Raw genomic sequence first — 16081 nt, forward strand, 5'->3', positions numbered from 1 at the left:
GCTACTAAATATTCCTTAGTGCATTAACCTTTTTGGTTGAGTCTCTGTCACTTGGAACTTAAGAAAGCTGACCATTATCAAAAGGTACAAACTTCCAGTTATAAAATAAATGTCATAGGATATAATGTACAGCATGGTGAGTGTAGTTAACAATACTGTACTGCATATTTGAAAGTTGCTAAGAATGTAGATCTTAAAAGTTTTCATCACAAGAAAAAAAATTTTTTGTAACTGTAAGGTGATGGATGTTAACTAGACTTATTATGATTATTTCAATCAAACCATTTTGATGTACACCTGAAACTACTGTAATATTATATGTTGATTATACCTCAATTTTAAATAAACAAATATATCTGACCACATCTACACGCAGAAAATTAAACATTTTTAGCTTTTGAAACAATAACTTTTATTTTCTATGTCAATAACCATATGCTTCTCTATGTAACTGGAGATATTATGGAAATCTTTGCCTTATTCATTAACTTCCCTTCTGTACTTGCAGCCTATGAGATCACTCATTCTCCCATTATCTTTTTCTTCTTTCTTTTCGATATACACATCGTTTTATTGCAATTTTGTCCTTATTTTAAAAGTACTATATAAGCCAATTGTACAATATTAAGATAGTTCCAAAAAGTCTAAAGGAAAAAATAAGTACCACCCATAATTTCTATACCAAAAAAAAAAGAAAAACCCCACTCTTAACAGTTTTTGTAAATATCATAGATAAAATATATTGTATATATACCACATATTTACACATAGTTTATATTAAACATACATGGATTACATATATGATATTTATATTATAATTTTTATATGAATGGGAATTTTAATTTATATTTAGCTTTTTTTACATAATATGCATATTGTATTGGTCAATGTCAAAATATATATGTTCATCATAATTTTTAATGTGTGCAGTGTTCCAATATATGAATCTGTCATTTTAAATCAACCAACACTGATTAACATTGTCCCTTTTCTTTCTCTCTAATAAATAACTCTGCAGTTAACATCCTTGTGCACGTCCTTTACCATTTTGATGTTTTCTTAAGAAAAATTCCTAGATGCAGATTTGCTAGGTCTTGGTTACTGGCGCTTTTTAATATCCACTTTAAAGGCATACAGAAATCTACCATGAATAGAAAGCAAAGGCATCTGCACCTGGTCACGCAAAAGAGAATGACCCGTTCATGGCCTACATTGGCTCTGATCATGTAGTGTTTATTCACACCTCTATACAAGGTTATAAAAGCCTGGAAACACATTAACGTGAAATCCACGTAGCACTATAATACTTGTGAAAGCTGGGGACCTTATCATAGCCGGCTTACCTGGCGTGGTTTTCTCAATTAATAATTTTAATGTTTAAATTGATTTTATATTACCTGCCTCGTAGTTCTCACATCTGGGGGATCTTTGGATCTGGCTATGCTGACTACTTTATCTCTTCACATTGATTTTTTTTATCTTTTTTATTTCATAATTTTTTTGAATTACAAATATCACATTTATAAGAACAATAGAGACTGAGGTAAATAATATTTAAGCCCCAAAATCGTAATGCTTCTTCTATAGGGACATTAGTGTAGGGGCTGAGTGAGTCCAGTAAGTAGCTGAGTTTGGTTTGGGTTTTGTTGTTATAGTTGCCTTCAGTGCATCAGTGGCATCAAAAACTCCAGCTGCTACTGCTCCTTGATGGCTAGAGTGTGGCTTAGTAAGGCTGAGGTGATTTTTCTGTGTTTCTGCTCCACTCTCAGCTCTCAGCAGCCCCTGCACATTCGCGTCATAAGGGCGTCTTTCCACACTCTTGCCACCTCCACTCCCTACAGTGGTAGACTGCTGTTGCCTTTTACTCACTGAGAGGTTCATGATGGGGAAAATGGAGGTTCTTGACCCTTCTAGCAGCCTGATTCTCAGGCAAGCCCTGTGCACGTGGACCTCAGGTGGCAATTTTCTCAGGGCTAGTGCCACTCTCCTCCCCTGGGCATCCAAACTCTTCCTTTTATGTGTAGGAGGGACTCTCAAGTCAGAGCGAGCTCCTTTCCTGTCTCCCAATGGGAACAGATGTGTCCTTGCATCACTGCAGGATTCTGCGCCAAAGCTGAGTCCTTGCCTCACCCCTGGGTACAGATGGTTTCTGCCTCTGCTCATCCTCAGCAGCAGTGCACTTAGCTTGGGCCTGGTGGCGAAGGGTTTCCTGCCCTTCTGAGTGGCAGACTGCTTATGCTTGTCACTTGGTGCAAAACTTTCAGTGTGGGCAGGAGGTTTCCTGTTACTCCTTCAGGGACAGATGGCTTTTTGTTTGTACCTCTCCCTCAGCTACAGCAGCTTAAGACTTTTCAAGACTTTTGCCTCGCATGAGAGACATCTTTGAGCAGACAGGGTTTTATGTAGACAGGTACCATGCCACCAAGGATGGCTCTTTCAGGTCCCCTGTCATGACTCATCTTTTTCTTGTGCAACTAACTGGTAGACGCCCAGTGAAAAGAGCTTATAGTGAGTGCATACTCTCCTTGTGTCTGGGGCACCAGGGATTCTGAACTGTCATGCAAGCCACATTCAATATTTAAAAGTTAGTTGAGAATTTTAGTTGTTTTCTTCTTATCCATTTTTACGATAGTTGTCTCTTCCTCCTGTACTCTGCCACAGGTGTGACAATTTGTATGTCTATCTTTCCATGGAAGCCTTGTCACTCATTGGAATTTAGCTCACCTAGCTGCCTGCAACCTCATGTCTCTGATGGGCTTAAGTGTTTTTGTAAACAATGTGATTTTTTTTCTCCTTGTCAGGGTGGGAGCTATATTCACTTTTAGCTTCTATATTCTAAGTAGAAGTAGAACTCTTTTTCCTTTTTAGCATAAGACCATGTCTTTGAATAACCTTTCTTTGAATTCCTAGCATAAATTTTACAATCATGCTATTCAACTATTTTACACTCTTTATTATCCCTAGGACACTTTGATCACTTGATAATTTTTATAAGCAGTTGCCCTATTACCAATGTGCAGTTGTCATTAACATATACCTGTGACCATATTGTCATTTATGCTTCCCATGCCTGCTTAAGAATGTTCTGGTAGCCTGGAAGAATGTGACTGATGTTTCAAATAGTATTGCTTTGTTTGGGGAAGTTATTTCTAACTATAGGGAGTTTCTTAATATCACTTCAATTTTTATTTGGACGCAATTTTTTATATTAGAATTTTGGTTGCAAATGACAGAAACCCGATTCAAAAAAGTTCAATAATTATTTATTTTAAGACTTTGGGGTGTCTTATGATCCCCAAAGATACTGTAGTCAGGCTTCAGGGGGAACTGGGAGCAAAGACTAAATGTTCAGAAGACTCTGCATTTCTTGACTGTTTCTCACTGGTATCTGCCGTCATCTTCCTTTCTGCAGACAGGCCTCACTCATGGCTTCTCTGGTGTCTAAGTTGGGAAACATTTCCATAGACAGCCCCCATATTAGATCTCTCAAAACTTACAAGAAACTGACTTCTCTGTATCTGAAATCCATAAATTCATCAGAATTCCAATGAATCCAGCTGGAATTCTAATGGATCCAGTGTGACTCAGGTGTTCGTTCCTGAATCAGCTGTGTCTAAGGCAGGGACACAGACTGCTCCAGGCTGGGCCTAATGCCCACCATAGGCAAGTAGTCATATATGTAGAGTGAGTGATCTCAATAGCCAACTGGATTGGGGGATGGAGGGAGCTTAAGAGGATCAAGAGATAAAAATGAGGATCTAACAAAAATTTTCCTAAACTAAGTTGTTATAATGAGGAATCTTGAAAAGCAAATCTAACTCTTATATGTAAATGTAATATGAGCCTCTGTCCTGATCTATAAAGATCAGTATGGCAATTGTTGTAACAGTACAGGTGTTTACTGTGCCTCGAAAATTTTCATGAAACTGACATATTTTTCTGAGTTTTCGCTAAAGGGTACTTAACAATAAACACAAAATTTGTTAGTTTATCAGGACTCAGTTATCATAACATTTAGCTATTGAATAAAAATTAAATAAAAATAAAATAAAAATAGTTATTTTACGGACATTTTCTTCTAAATTGAATAGATTTATATATAAGACCAAAAAAGTCATCCTTATTTGATTCAGGGTTCTTGTTGGGGTTACTTCCACATTTGAATTGGGTCTTAACCTTTGAGATTTTTTATGTGGATGCAGTTTCATTATAGAAAGTGATTTAGAATCTATTTTATGAGCCATGCAGCTGAAAAGATTTTAGATATGATGGCTTTCGGGCATGACAGTTGTACACCTTTCACTGGGGTTGAACCTCCATAAACTAAATTATGGAGTACTTACAGGCACACATTTTTCCTGTCAAGAACTATGGGCATGTAAAATGCTTTTATGATTGATAGTAGGGCACACAGAGTTTAAAACCCACATTTTTAAAGTTAGACTGGTTAACCTTGTACAATGCTATAACATAGTGCTTTGGAATTAGAAGCACAGAGCAGTAACATTTGCTGCCAAAAGAGCCATATTTATTAACTCAACGAAGCTATAAGGAGAAAGATTTGAAAGGCAGAACACAGTATTTCATCTTGAGAATCATTTTTGATCTTCATCATCAGAGGTCTCACAAAACCACTTTCTTTCCTTTTTTTTTTTTTAACTGGACATGGTAATCAATCCTATAAAAACTGAAAGGTTATGAATTTTTTATCACTGTGTTGTGGCTTTCAACTTAACCGTAAATATTTATAAATCCCTTTTTCTCAATACATGGAAAGATAGAAGAAAACTAAAAGAATTGAAGACAATATCATTTTGACTTGTCTTTTTTTTTTTTTTTTTTGATGCATAACATTTTGCAAAACATTGTTTCATTGTGTATCCCAAAGCAGGGAGAAGAAAAGAGTGTCTCAAACTGTAGATATCCGTTTTGGAAGGAGTAAACATTTTTAATCCATTGTGGCTAGAAATAAGGACTTTGAATGTTAGTGGCTTTGTAGAATTTATAAAAACACAAACTATAGGCAATTTAAATTTAACTTCATCTCATCTCAAGCTTTCAAATCTGAGAAAAAACTAAGAGACACTAGACTGTTCTGTGAACAAAAGATATTTCACATGACAAGAAAAAAAGAACGGGTATATTTTCTTGGGCTTATTTTCGAGGCCTTATTATTTCTCTAAGAACTTATTTTATTTGTGGGTCGAAAAACTGATTGTCCTATCTTCTAGTTTTATGAAGATAACAAAGCCATAACAGAAAAATATATAATGTTAGCTACCATTATTTGCCCTTTAAATGTGCCTATCCTGACTGACATTTGTTTGCTTATAATCCAAAAAGTAAAGAGAAAGAACAAGAATTTGATACATGATATACTTTCTGCCATTCAGAAAGGGGTTTGATTTTGTTGCAGGATTCATTTTGGAATGAAAGGCTCCATCATGATTAATCCACTTGAGTATAAAAATAAAAATAGAAATTCTCCTGTGTTGAAAGTGCAGCTCACCAAGGATTTGATTTGTTTCTTCGACTCATCGGTAGAACTCAGGTAAAAAAATAAATAAATAAAAATAATAATAATAATAAGAAGTAATAAAATAATAAAATAAAATATGAGATAAATAAAAATCTTTCAGCTGCAAGTCTTTAAGTTAGATCTGCATTTTGGTTTGGGATATCACATGGAAATAAGTAAATAAGTGAAATATTTAAAAATAGTTTATAATTGAGAAAATCTCATTTTAAAAGGGCCTTTAATTAGCATAGTTTGTTAGGGTCTTCACAGTTTGGCTGTATAACTCTTATACCCTGAATAGCATGAAGTGTTTATATTTCTATCAAAGCTCATTTTAAATGACCCTTTGTGAAGTTGTAACCAGACTTAGGATTAATGTGTTTTATATTCCTTTCTCTAGAAACTCAACAGAAAGCCAGCAGAGGATAAGAATGATGGAAGAATTAGATGTATGTTCACCTAAATTTAGTTTCTCAAGTGCGGAAAGGGAAGTTAAAAAGCAGACAGGACGGATGCTCTGTGATGTGTTAATGGATCAAAAAGTGTTGCCTGGGGTGGGCAACATCATCAAAAACGAAGCCCTCTTTGACAGTGGTCTCCACCCAGCAATTAAAGTAGGTTATAAGTATTTTTAAAACAACATCTATATTTTTAAATACTGTTAAGAGACCAAGATGGAGCACTCAAATCTATAGCGTAGTAACATATTCTCCCCAACAGACCTCAGGGGTCTTTGCTCATGCCAACTTTTCAGTGAGGCCAACCCTGACCACACTGTTTAAAATTGCTACATGCATCCCCTCCTCCCCCTTCATATGCTTACTCTTCCATAACTTGCTTTGCTTTTTATTTTCTCTATACCATTGATCACGTTTTTACGTGAATCCAAAGATACCTTTTTATTTTGTGTAGTTATTTCCTAGTTTTCGTAAATTCCAAACCAGTAGGAAGTAAGTTTTCAAAGGAGCAGTTAATGATAGTTCTAGATTAGCCTCTGCTTTTTGACTCTTGGAACAAGCTAGTCAAATTTCTGTAATATGGGAAAAATGAAACAGAATTTTAACAATAAGCTTTTTAAAATCACCTAGACCTCAATGGAAATTTTTTTTTTAAAAAAAGAACTCAAAGTATTATTACCTAGAATATCATTATTATCTGTGATAAACTGATAATTTACTTTTTTATCTGTACATCCAGCCTTTCATTCATCTAGTAAAAGATCATTTGTCCATAATGTCTGGGGATTTAAAGCTTAGCTATTAGCCCTCTAAAAGCAATGCACAATTATTTAAAAAGCAGTTTAACATTTCAAGGTGACTGAATATAATATATAAGATATGGAAAGAAATAAATGTATTTTAGAAGTACATAAGTTTTAAACTTTAAATAATTTGAAAAATATGTAATGATACTTTTAGAGTGATTTCGTTGCTTAGATGACTTTAGATTTTATAGTAATTGATAAATTAGTTTCTCTTGTATGTGCATATACATAGCATAAGGATAAATCATCAGAATTTCTTCTAAATTGCTATTGAAACCACGTGTGCCAAATGATCATTAACTCTGCAAGAGTAACACTGAGATTTATGCCAGGCTGTATCACAAAAAATTCTTCCATAGGTTAACAATTACTTTGATATTAATACATGTATTTCATATCTTTTTAAAGCTTGATAGAGACCTTAATGATCATCTACTCCTCTGCCTATTTTTTCCTTCTTTCCTTCTTTCTGTTTTCTTTTCCTTTCTTTCTTTCTTTTTTATCTTTTTTTTTTTTTGCAAACCTAGCAAGATTTTCAAGGTGGCTGACAGACTTCGAAGATGTCAGATACACAAGCAATAGTTAATAAATGCTTGGGTTTAGAATTAAAATTTATAAATAAGAATTTTTTTTTATCTATAATCCTATCACTTAAAGATAAAACCACACCAAGTATATATATGATAGAGTTCTAGAAGATATGAATATATTTTAAATCTATTTACAATTCTCTTAGAACTGGCAAGTGGTATTTTTCTACAGTAATGAACCAATTATGAAACTTTCCTCAGTCTTTTTTCTCTTTTAAGGTTTGTCAGTTAACAGATGAACAGATCCATCACCTTGTGAAAATGATACATGATTTCAGCATTCTTTTTTACAGGGTAAGAGCAAAAATTTTCTAATTATGTAAAATGTCAATTCTTTCCCTTTGGATTATACCAAAAAAAAAAAAAAAAAAAAGTTAAAAGCTGTGTATAGCCATCTAGTGGTGAGAGTATAGAAGTACAATAAGGGAGAGTGACATGTTATGGGCTTAATTAAAATCTTGAAATTTGAAGTCAGAGGTCATCCAAACTTCTCCAACTATAATTATATTAAATTATCTTTATACTCAATTGGGGACAGCTATGATAACGTTTAACTTAGGCTCTTGTTCTTTTTGTGGACATGTAAAAGTAAAATATAGGAAGCCTACAGGAACAGACTCAATACTTTAAATAGACATCAGTTCAGTCAGATTTTGCCACTACTATTTATGTGGTTTAGATTATTTAGATAACTTTAGGTTTAGTTTCTTCATCCGTAAAATGGAATAATAGTATTTTCTACCACTTGCTAAACCATAAATTTTGAAAGTTATATATATGCACATGTAGAGTTTGATGAACACATTTTATCTTTTAAAGTATCACACATTTTTTTTTCCACAGTCCATTTTCTGTATTCAAAATTTCTATTTTTACTATGTTTAGAAAGGCAGGTATTGTAGGATTCATTAATTGGCCAAATATGTTAATGAACCTCTTACTTTACATATCTGCCTTGAGTTTTTATGGCTACTTAATATTACATGTATTTGCTTATTCTTCCAAGGAAAGATAATTATAGACAATTACCCATTTTCTGCCCAGATTAAGTTAGCTATTTCAGTACTTTGTTTAAATTAACGTAAGCTGTTTGTGTAACTTTCAATTTATATATGGTGAGCCATATCTGGGCTTTTAAGTTTTTACACTACTGATATAAACTCAGAATATTCTCTTTGCAGAAGCTTTAAATGTATGTTAGCAGAATAAAACTGAGACAGAATATCAAATGTCTTTTGAAATTGAACTTATACCAAAATGGAACATGTTCTTTGCTAGGATGACATTTGAATTTTTATTTTCTTTTTTAGTGAATCTATAAGATTAAAAACTAAAAACTCTCCTTTGTCAGGTCAACAAAGAAGATGATCTTGTTAAATTTTCTTCCTAGAAATAAACTTTTTGTCTGTTAAAACAAAATAAACAGCCTCAGTGTTCTAAAAATAATCAGATTTAAAGCTAATCTAGTCTTTTTGTTTTAACTACATAATTATGTTTAATTAAAAAACTTAAAAGCACAAAAGATAATTATAGAACTCTTATATCTCATTTAGATAAGAGGGTAAAGCTATGCAAAGAATAATTTTGAGTACTAATAAGTTATTAAATAATTATGTCACACAAATCTAACAAATATTGCTGAATCTTGTCAATATTTTTATTTCAGATGAAAGAAAAGATTATATGGACATGTATAAACATATAAATTTTTAAAAAGTTATTTTCAGAAATGACTTTTAATTTATCTTTGGCTCCTTAGAAACACCGTTTTGTAGATAACATGATATGTTATGTTATGTGTTTGTTTGCTTTTAGTGTCGTAAAGCAGGATCGACTGTCTCTAAACACTTTAAGGTTTACAAGCGCCCTAATTGTGGTCGGTGCTGCTGCAAAATAACCGTGTGTCGCTTAGGGGAGAATAACAGAATGACATACTTTTGTCCTCACTGTCAAAAGGAAAATCCTCAACATGTTGACGTACGGTGAGATATCTAATTTTAAGGTATACTTTTTGCCTCAATTCTGTAACTAAAAGGCTATTAATAAGAGAATATAACTAGAAAGTATTTGAACTCTTGGAAGGAAATAGTAAATAACAGCATTAAAAAACCAGAATGACCCAAGATGATTTTTAGATCACTTCTGAATTCAGCAGAAAATCTCTAGCTCAGATGTTAATATTCAGCCTTTGGCTTCAGTCTCGTTTGTAAAGTGATTACAAGAAGGTATAGATATGTCAATAATTAGAAAAATGTAACTATCTTCAAAACATGTTGCTTTACTTAGAAAAAATATGAGCAAAATCTCTTTACAGAATTTATGTCTTGGTGAAACAACTACTTACTACCGACTACTTACTAAACACTTAAGTAAGTAGTGGTGATTCTGCCAGTAGCTGAGTATGTCTATTCCACTATGCTTTCCAGAACTGGGGAAATAACCACATGATGGGTTCAGGGACACACAGGACCTACTGTGAGATGAACTTGAGCTTAAATTCCATCGATCACCTGACCTCCATAAGCCCCTTTTCTGATTGATGGACCATAGTGACGTTTTGGGTCTCCTGGAATTAGTGTGAGTTCAGAACCAGTTTATAGTAGTCCCCAAAAGACTTGATTATTTCCTTTTCCCCAATGCACAATTACCCTGGTAAAAGACCACATGTCCCTTTGGGAAGGCTGGGAGAAATATTAACAATATGAAGTAGCTGCAGGGCAGTATATGTGATTATAAACCAAAATAACCAGTATAGACATGAAGCACATTAAATGCTACCAGAGTCCAGGAATGTTAGAAGTTTATAAATAATAGAAAAGGTTGGGAAGATCGCATACAAAAAGTGTAATTTGAAGTTTACTTTTGAAAGATAGTTAGAATTTTGTTTAAATAAATGAGAAAACATTATTTAATCGGAAAGAAGGAGCTTGGCCACAAACCACGAATCACGAATCAGCATGGCATGTTGGAGGGAGGATGATAACACTGGCCAAGACAAACGAGGGCTTAAGTTGGTCAATGGTAAAAGCTAGTTTTACAAGAAGGGTGGGATCAAATAGTAGAGATCATTAATAGTACCGAGAATGGTTAATGTCTTGCCTATATCAATGGATTGAGTTTTAATTACTCGTAACCTAGTTAAGATGGAAAATGAAGAGATTTAAACCCGTATGAAGAAGCTAGCACAGTATAATGGGTGAGAGATGGTTACTAAGCATGAGGTCAAGACACCGGAAATGGAAAGGAAAGTAGGTATTTACTCAATTTAAAAAGTTAAAAAGTCAACAAGAATTGTGGCAGATTTGATATGTAGGATAATGCAAAAAGTTTCAGACCTAAATAATAGAAATTTTCACTTTACGGGCCGGGGAAAGTTGGGATAGAGTGGAAAGGACAGATTGGGTTTAGGAGATGTGGAGGATCTGGAAGAGAGGTCTTTTGAGCCATAGGACAGGCTGGGAGATAATGGCCTGAGGGTGATCAGCACTGTGTTTCAGCTAAAGTATTAAGTGGGATCAAGTCAATGAGAAAGTGTAGAGAAAACAATAAGGTCTGAAGTTCAGGGAATATCCATTTCTATGCAGTAGGAGGAAAAGAGTAAGCAAAGGAAATGAAATGATATGGTTGGAAATAGAGGACAAGCAGGGAAGTACTTGGCCTTGTGGAAGCCTGGGAGAAGGGAGACACCATGTCATCCCTGGTGAGCTCATGGCAATGGAATGGAGACGGTGCGTGGTAGAGATTCCCCACTGATGTCTTTACAAATATGTCTGCAGTTGTCTTTTTTTTCCTCCTTGTCCTTGTGTTTCATTTTCTTTATCACTCCTCTTGTTCTGAACTACTTTTCTCCAAAGCGCTTCATATCCCCTTCCTTTCAACTTCTTCACCCTATTTTACTGTCATAGCGCTCTGAAATATGTTTAGATATTATATTGTACAGATTATAGGTGTACATTTATTTGACCAAATGTGTGTAACACAATATGAGGCAGATAAAAGCCATTCAGTATATATTTGCCTACTGAATAAATGATTAATGTTCTATTTGTTTTCAATGAATTGATAGTTTTGAGCTTTAAAAAAAAAATTCTTATTCTTCCAAATCATCAAACAAATGTTATTTATCATATAAATACGATAATTCTTAATTACAAGTTTTTTTGAAACTAGATTTTAAAGGCTCAAGTGTTCCCTGAAAGAGACCTACGAGGGGACAGAAGCAGTATTCCTTCTTTTTTCCTTATTAGAATCTTTATTTTATAAAAGTTTTTAAATTTATTTCTATTTACTTTCTTTATTAGGATCTACTATATGCCATGCACTGGGACTACAAAAACAAAATAGAATATAGCCACTCAAAGTGCTCAAGCTCTGATGTGGGGAGTAGATGAGTAAATGGATCATTAAAACCCCAGGATGGAAGTGTTGTAAAGGGGCACATTTGTGCTAATGGTAATGGAAGTATAGAAGAGGAAACACTTAAATCTATCTGCAAAGAAGAAAGACATTTTTTTCTGAAGGAGATGACAATTGTGCTTAGGGTGAGGGAAATAGGAATTCACCAAAGACTAGAGGCAGGAAGGGGATTTCCTGGAAGAGAAAACAGCAGCCGATAAGTACATGGGGGAGAATTGCAGGAAGGGGAGGATGTTTTGTTCCTCTACGAAGACATATCCAGGTCTCTGAAAACCATCTGATTTGGAAATGTGTGGAGAGTTGGTGGCTGGTTAAAGAGAATTTAGCAATGTTTGCAAACCAGTTGTTAAGGCAGGTCTGACCTGGCAGAGATTTTCGAGGGGGATGGAACAATTACAGGGCATTTGGGAGTTGTGAAGAAAGTCTGTGATGGGCTCATCTTGAAAGGGTAGTCTTGTTTGGGAAGAGGGTTTGGTGACATAGCCGTCATGTTTAAAAACATAATTTAAAAGGGGTTCTTTTGACTACAATGAAAGACACCAATCTCGTATTATCTTATACTAAAATAGGTATTTATGGGTCTTGTAGCCAAAATGAACACTGAGGTAATTCACAGACTTAATGAAAAAGTTATTTAAAAAAAAAAAACACGAGTCTTGGGGGCTAGAACCTATGAAGGAGACCTTGTCCAGGCTCTCCACAGATAGGACAATTGGGAAGAATAAAGGTGAGTCTAAGTTGCTTCCTGCTTAAGCCTCTAATCTCAGGCCTCGTGGTAGTAAACTCTTTCTGGTTTGGAGGAAGAAACACTGAAGGGCTTTCAGGGAGTGCTGGTGTTCATGAGAAAGGCGCACTAGCCTGCAACAGTATTTGATTCGACTGAAATAGAAGTTAGAAAGCAACTTAGAAGTTCTTTTTATTCATACCTTCATTAAATGCTTTCTTTTGCATAACTTTCTTTTAGTTTTAGTTTTGACATTAGTATTTTTTTAAAATAATCTGTTTTGTTTAATCAAAGAAAAATCCGTTGTTCCCATGCAGTAACTGTCTCCACTGAGAAGGGCAGAGTTTCCTCAGAGACACTATCAGCCCCCACCTGTTTTTTATGCCTCAGTTTCTGGGAATAAAGCCCCTCTGCGTTACCCACCTTGGGATTTTCTGAGTTTGTAGTGGAATGTGATGGTATTTGCAATCGCTGAGAGCGTGCACAGAGACCAGCCAGTAGGGAGCCTTGAGATTAACTTCACTTCAGTGATCAAAAGAAGAAAAGGACCCCATGAAAGAGGGGTGAAGAGTGATTGAGAGAGATGAATCTGAGGGAGTTACAGAGGGGAAGCTTGAGAGACGGCCACTGTATATGACAACTGAGAAATCAGAGTGACTTTCCAGAAAGCAGTTTTAATAGATATGTAAGGGCAACATTTATTCTTTAAACCTATATTTATAGAATATTTATGCAATTCTACATACCAGTGGGAGGAGACTTTTTAAAGAAAAGCCAGAGGGACATAATTGATTTCAATATGAAAAAGATCACTCTCACCAGCGTGGGGAGTTTTGACGTTGAATGGGTTGGGAAGCCATGGGAAGTTTTTGAGCAGTGTGATGACATAAAGTGACTTCTCTCTGTGTGGAAAAGTGACTTCAGTGTAACCAGAATGAAGGTGTGACATCAGGGCCCTCAACAGTATGCCCATGGTAAAATGATGGAGACTCGAAAGAGAGTGGGGGTGGTAAAAAACAGTTGAATTAAGGATATTTTTGAAGTTGAGATAGGGTTAAACACTAAAACATATAATTTTGGGAACCTTCTTTATAAAAACGAATAAAAATTATGAGTACAAAATTTAGTCCTACTGTGATTATTCAGAAATGAGAAATCACAACAAATTACAATTTTTAAATACCACAGACATCAGAAAAATACAATAGTTAACTGCTTGACATGACTATGTAATGGCTTTCTTCCATATTCGACTGCATACTCCTTGTCTTATCATATGCCCATCAACAATATTATTATATTTTGTATTATAGATAAATTAGAAAACTGTCTTCTAGCTTCACAGTTGGCTATCAATAATGGCACAGCGCTCCCCTTCCCTACAGTATTTTTCTCAAGCACGACTCCTTGTCTGTAAGGAAGCCCTTAGAGTGCTGGTTCTTAAACTCCCCTGGGCACCAGGATCCCCTGGGGGCTTGGTAAAACACAGATTGCTGGGCCTCAAAGTTTCTAAATCAAAAGTCCAGCGAAGGGCCTGAGAATCCGTATGTCTAACAAGTTCCCACGAGGTGCTGACACTGCTAGCCTGAGGACCTTACCCTGAGAACTACCACCCTAGAGAACCCCAGCCCTTGGATCTCCCTCAGCTACCCCAATTTCTCACCCCTACGAGCCTGTTCCTGGGTTGGTAGTGGGGTGTACAAGTGTTTAAGAACCTGCAGCCTGAGTCAGAATGGCCCTACACACTGAATGCAGCAGCATCTAGTTTAGATCCTCATCCTGGAAGTTAAAGAACGTCCTGCTACTCCTTGATGTCCCCAATCCACATTGTCCCTGGGCACTGAGCAGACGTCAGATTGTGCTGGCCGCACACGGGCCTCACCTAGAGAGAGCCCAGGACTGGCCACAGACTGCTGTCAGCCTCCAGCATGCAGCTGGAATACTGCTTCTGTTCTCCGTGCTCCCACCCTGGTTCATCAGGGAGAATGCACCAAGCCCTGGAAGCTTCCTAAGCTGCTGGGACATTTGCCTCTGCAGCAGAACCCCCAGGATTTGCTGATTGCGTGTAGATGTGAGAGTAAGAAGAATCAAGGATGACTCATAGGTGTTTGGCCTGATTACATGCACGGTGATGCCATTTACTGAAATGAGACAAATAAGCAGAGTTGCAGATTGGGAGGAATGCGGATGAATTTCATTTGTACTGGTTTCTGTGGCTGCCATAACAAAGTACCACAAACTTGATAGCTTAAAACGACAGAATTTTAATCAATCTCTCATAGTTCGGGATGGCAGAAGCTCAGTATCAGTTTCATTGGGCCAAAATCAAGGTGTGGGCAGGGCTGTGCTCCCTCAGCACATCTAGGGGAGAATCCATTCCTTACCTTTTGTAGCTTCTGGTGGCTGCCAGTGTTCTTTCGTCTGTGGCTGCATCACTCTAATCTTTGCCTCTGCAGTTACATTGCTTCCTCTTCTTTTTCGTGTCTGTCAAATCTCCCTCTACCTCTCTCTTACAAGGATATTTGTGTTTGGATAAAGGGACCAGCTAGATAATCCAGGACTACCCAGATAATCCAGGATCTCCTATCAAGAGCCTTGATTACATCTCCAAAGATTCTTTTTCTTTGTAAAGTAACATTTACAGGTTCCTGGTATTGTGACCTGATATCTTTGAGAGGCCATTGTTCAGCCTACTATAGGCATCTCATTTTGAAATTTTCTTGCTATACATCCAAGTGGAGGTTGGAAAGAATTTATTTGTAGGTGATTAAGAAATGGAGCAGTAAAGAAAAAATGCTTTCAAAGCTTCTGTATGTAACAATAAATATCATGTTATAGTTAGTGAAATTTATAGAAGATGAAAATGGTGAAAAGTTGGAGCACATTGAAAATCTGAAGGTTATTTAAAGTATAACCATTGTGACTAAGAGCATCATGCTGCTTTTCAAAGTAAGAGGGCGGGGACAAGGTCAAGTAAACAGACTATAGTAGCTCTGGGGGTCCTCACGAATAAGAAATATTGAATGCCATTAAAAGTCAAGGTAAATAAAGGTACAAGAACCATAATGAGATATGTCTTATTTTCAGATTTTCTTATGCTATTTATTATTTTACCAGACAAGCCTGAATTTTAAAACTGGTGTAATTACACGTAAGGAGCAAAATGTTACAGAAGGCAAGGCTATCTTTGAAAATCAAAGAACTCATGTTCTGAAATGTAAAGTACTTAGCCTTTAAAAAAAGAACTTTTTTAAATATTAATTATCGGAATCATGAAAAGAATCCATGACACTGTCATGGTTGCTTAACCATGGGACGTGTTTTATAGACTCAGCTGTGTATTAAATAGTAGGACTACCCCAGAGCTTATAAAAGCATTTTGTGTAACAATAAGTACTCAGTAAATAATTCCAAGTAGAGAATCATGATTTTCGTTTGTGGCCAAAAATCAGGGTTGGTTTTATTGTTTTCTCAGTAACCTGTTAATTGGATATTTAACATGAAACATTTTTCCCTGAAGAGAAATAACATGGAGATAGTTATCCTTGTCATCAGTATAGATTAACTAA

The 16081-nt window shown here is 35.7% G+C and overlaps 1 protein-coding gene across 3 annotated transcripts in view; it reads left to right on the forward strand.

Moving 5' to 3' along the window:
- Positions 1-16081, forward strand: part of NEIL3 (nei like DNA glycosylase 3) — a 43731-nt gene that overhangs the window by 15157 nt on the left and 12493 nt on the right. For all 3 annotated transcript variants that reach the window (XM_025049929.1, XM_006916360.3, XM_025049930.1), the window contains exons 3-6: positions 5417-5551; positions 5919-6132; positions 7592-7666; positions 9188-9354. In XM_025049929.1, coding sequence (XP_024905697.1) covers positions 5417-5551; positions 5919-6132; positions 7592-7666; positions 9188-9354 — 591 coding nt within the window. The remainder of the gene's footprint in view (positions 1-5416; positions 5552-5918; positions 6133-7591; positions 7667-9187; positions 9355-16081) is intronic.

This window comes from Pteropus alecto, unplaced genomic scaffold, assembly GCF_000325575.1.
Source record: "Pteropus alecto unplaced genomic scaffold, ASM32557v1 scaffold24, whole genome shotgun sequence".
Classification (NCBI taxonomy): Eukaryota; Metazoa; Chordata; class Mammalia; order Chiroptera; family Pteropodidae; genus Pteropus; species Pteropus alecto.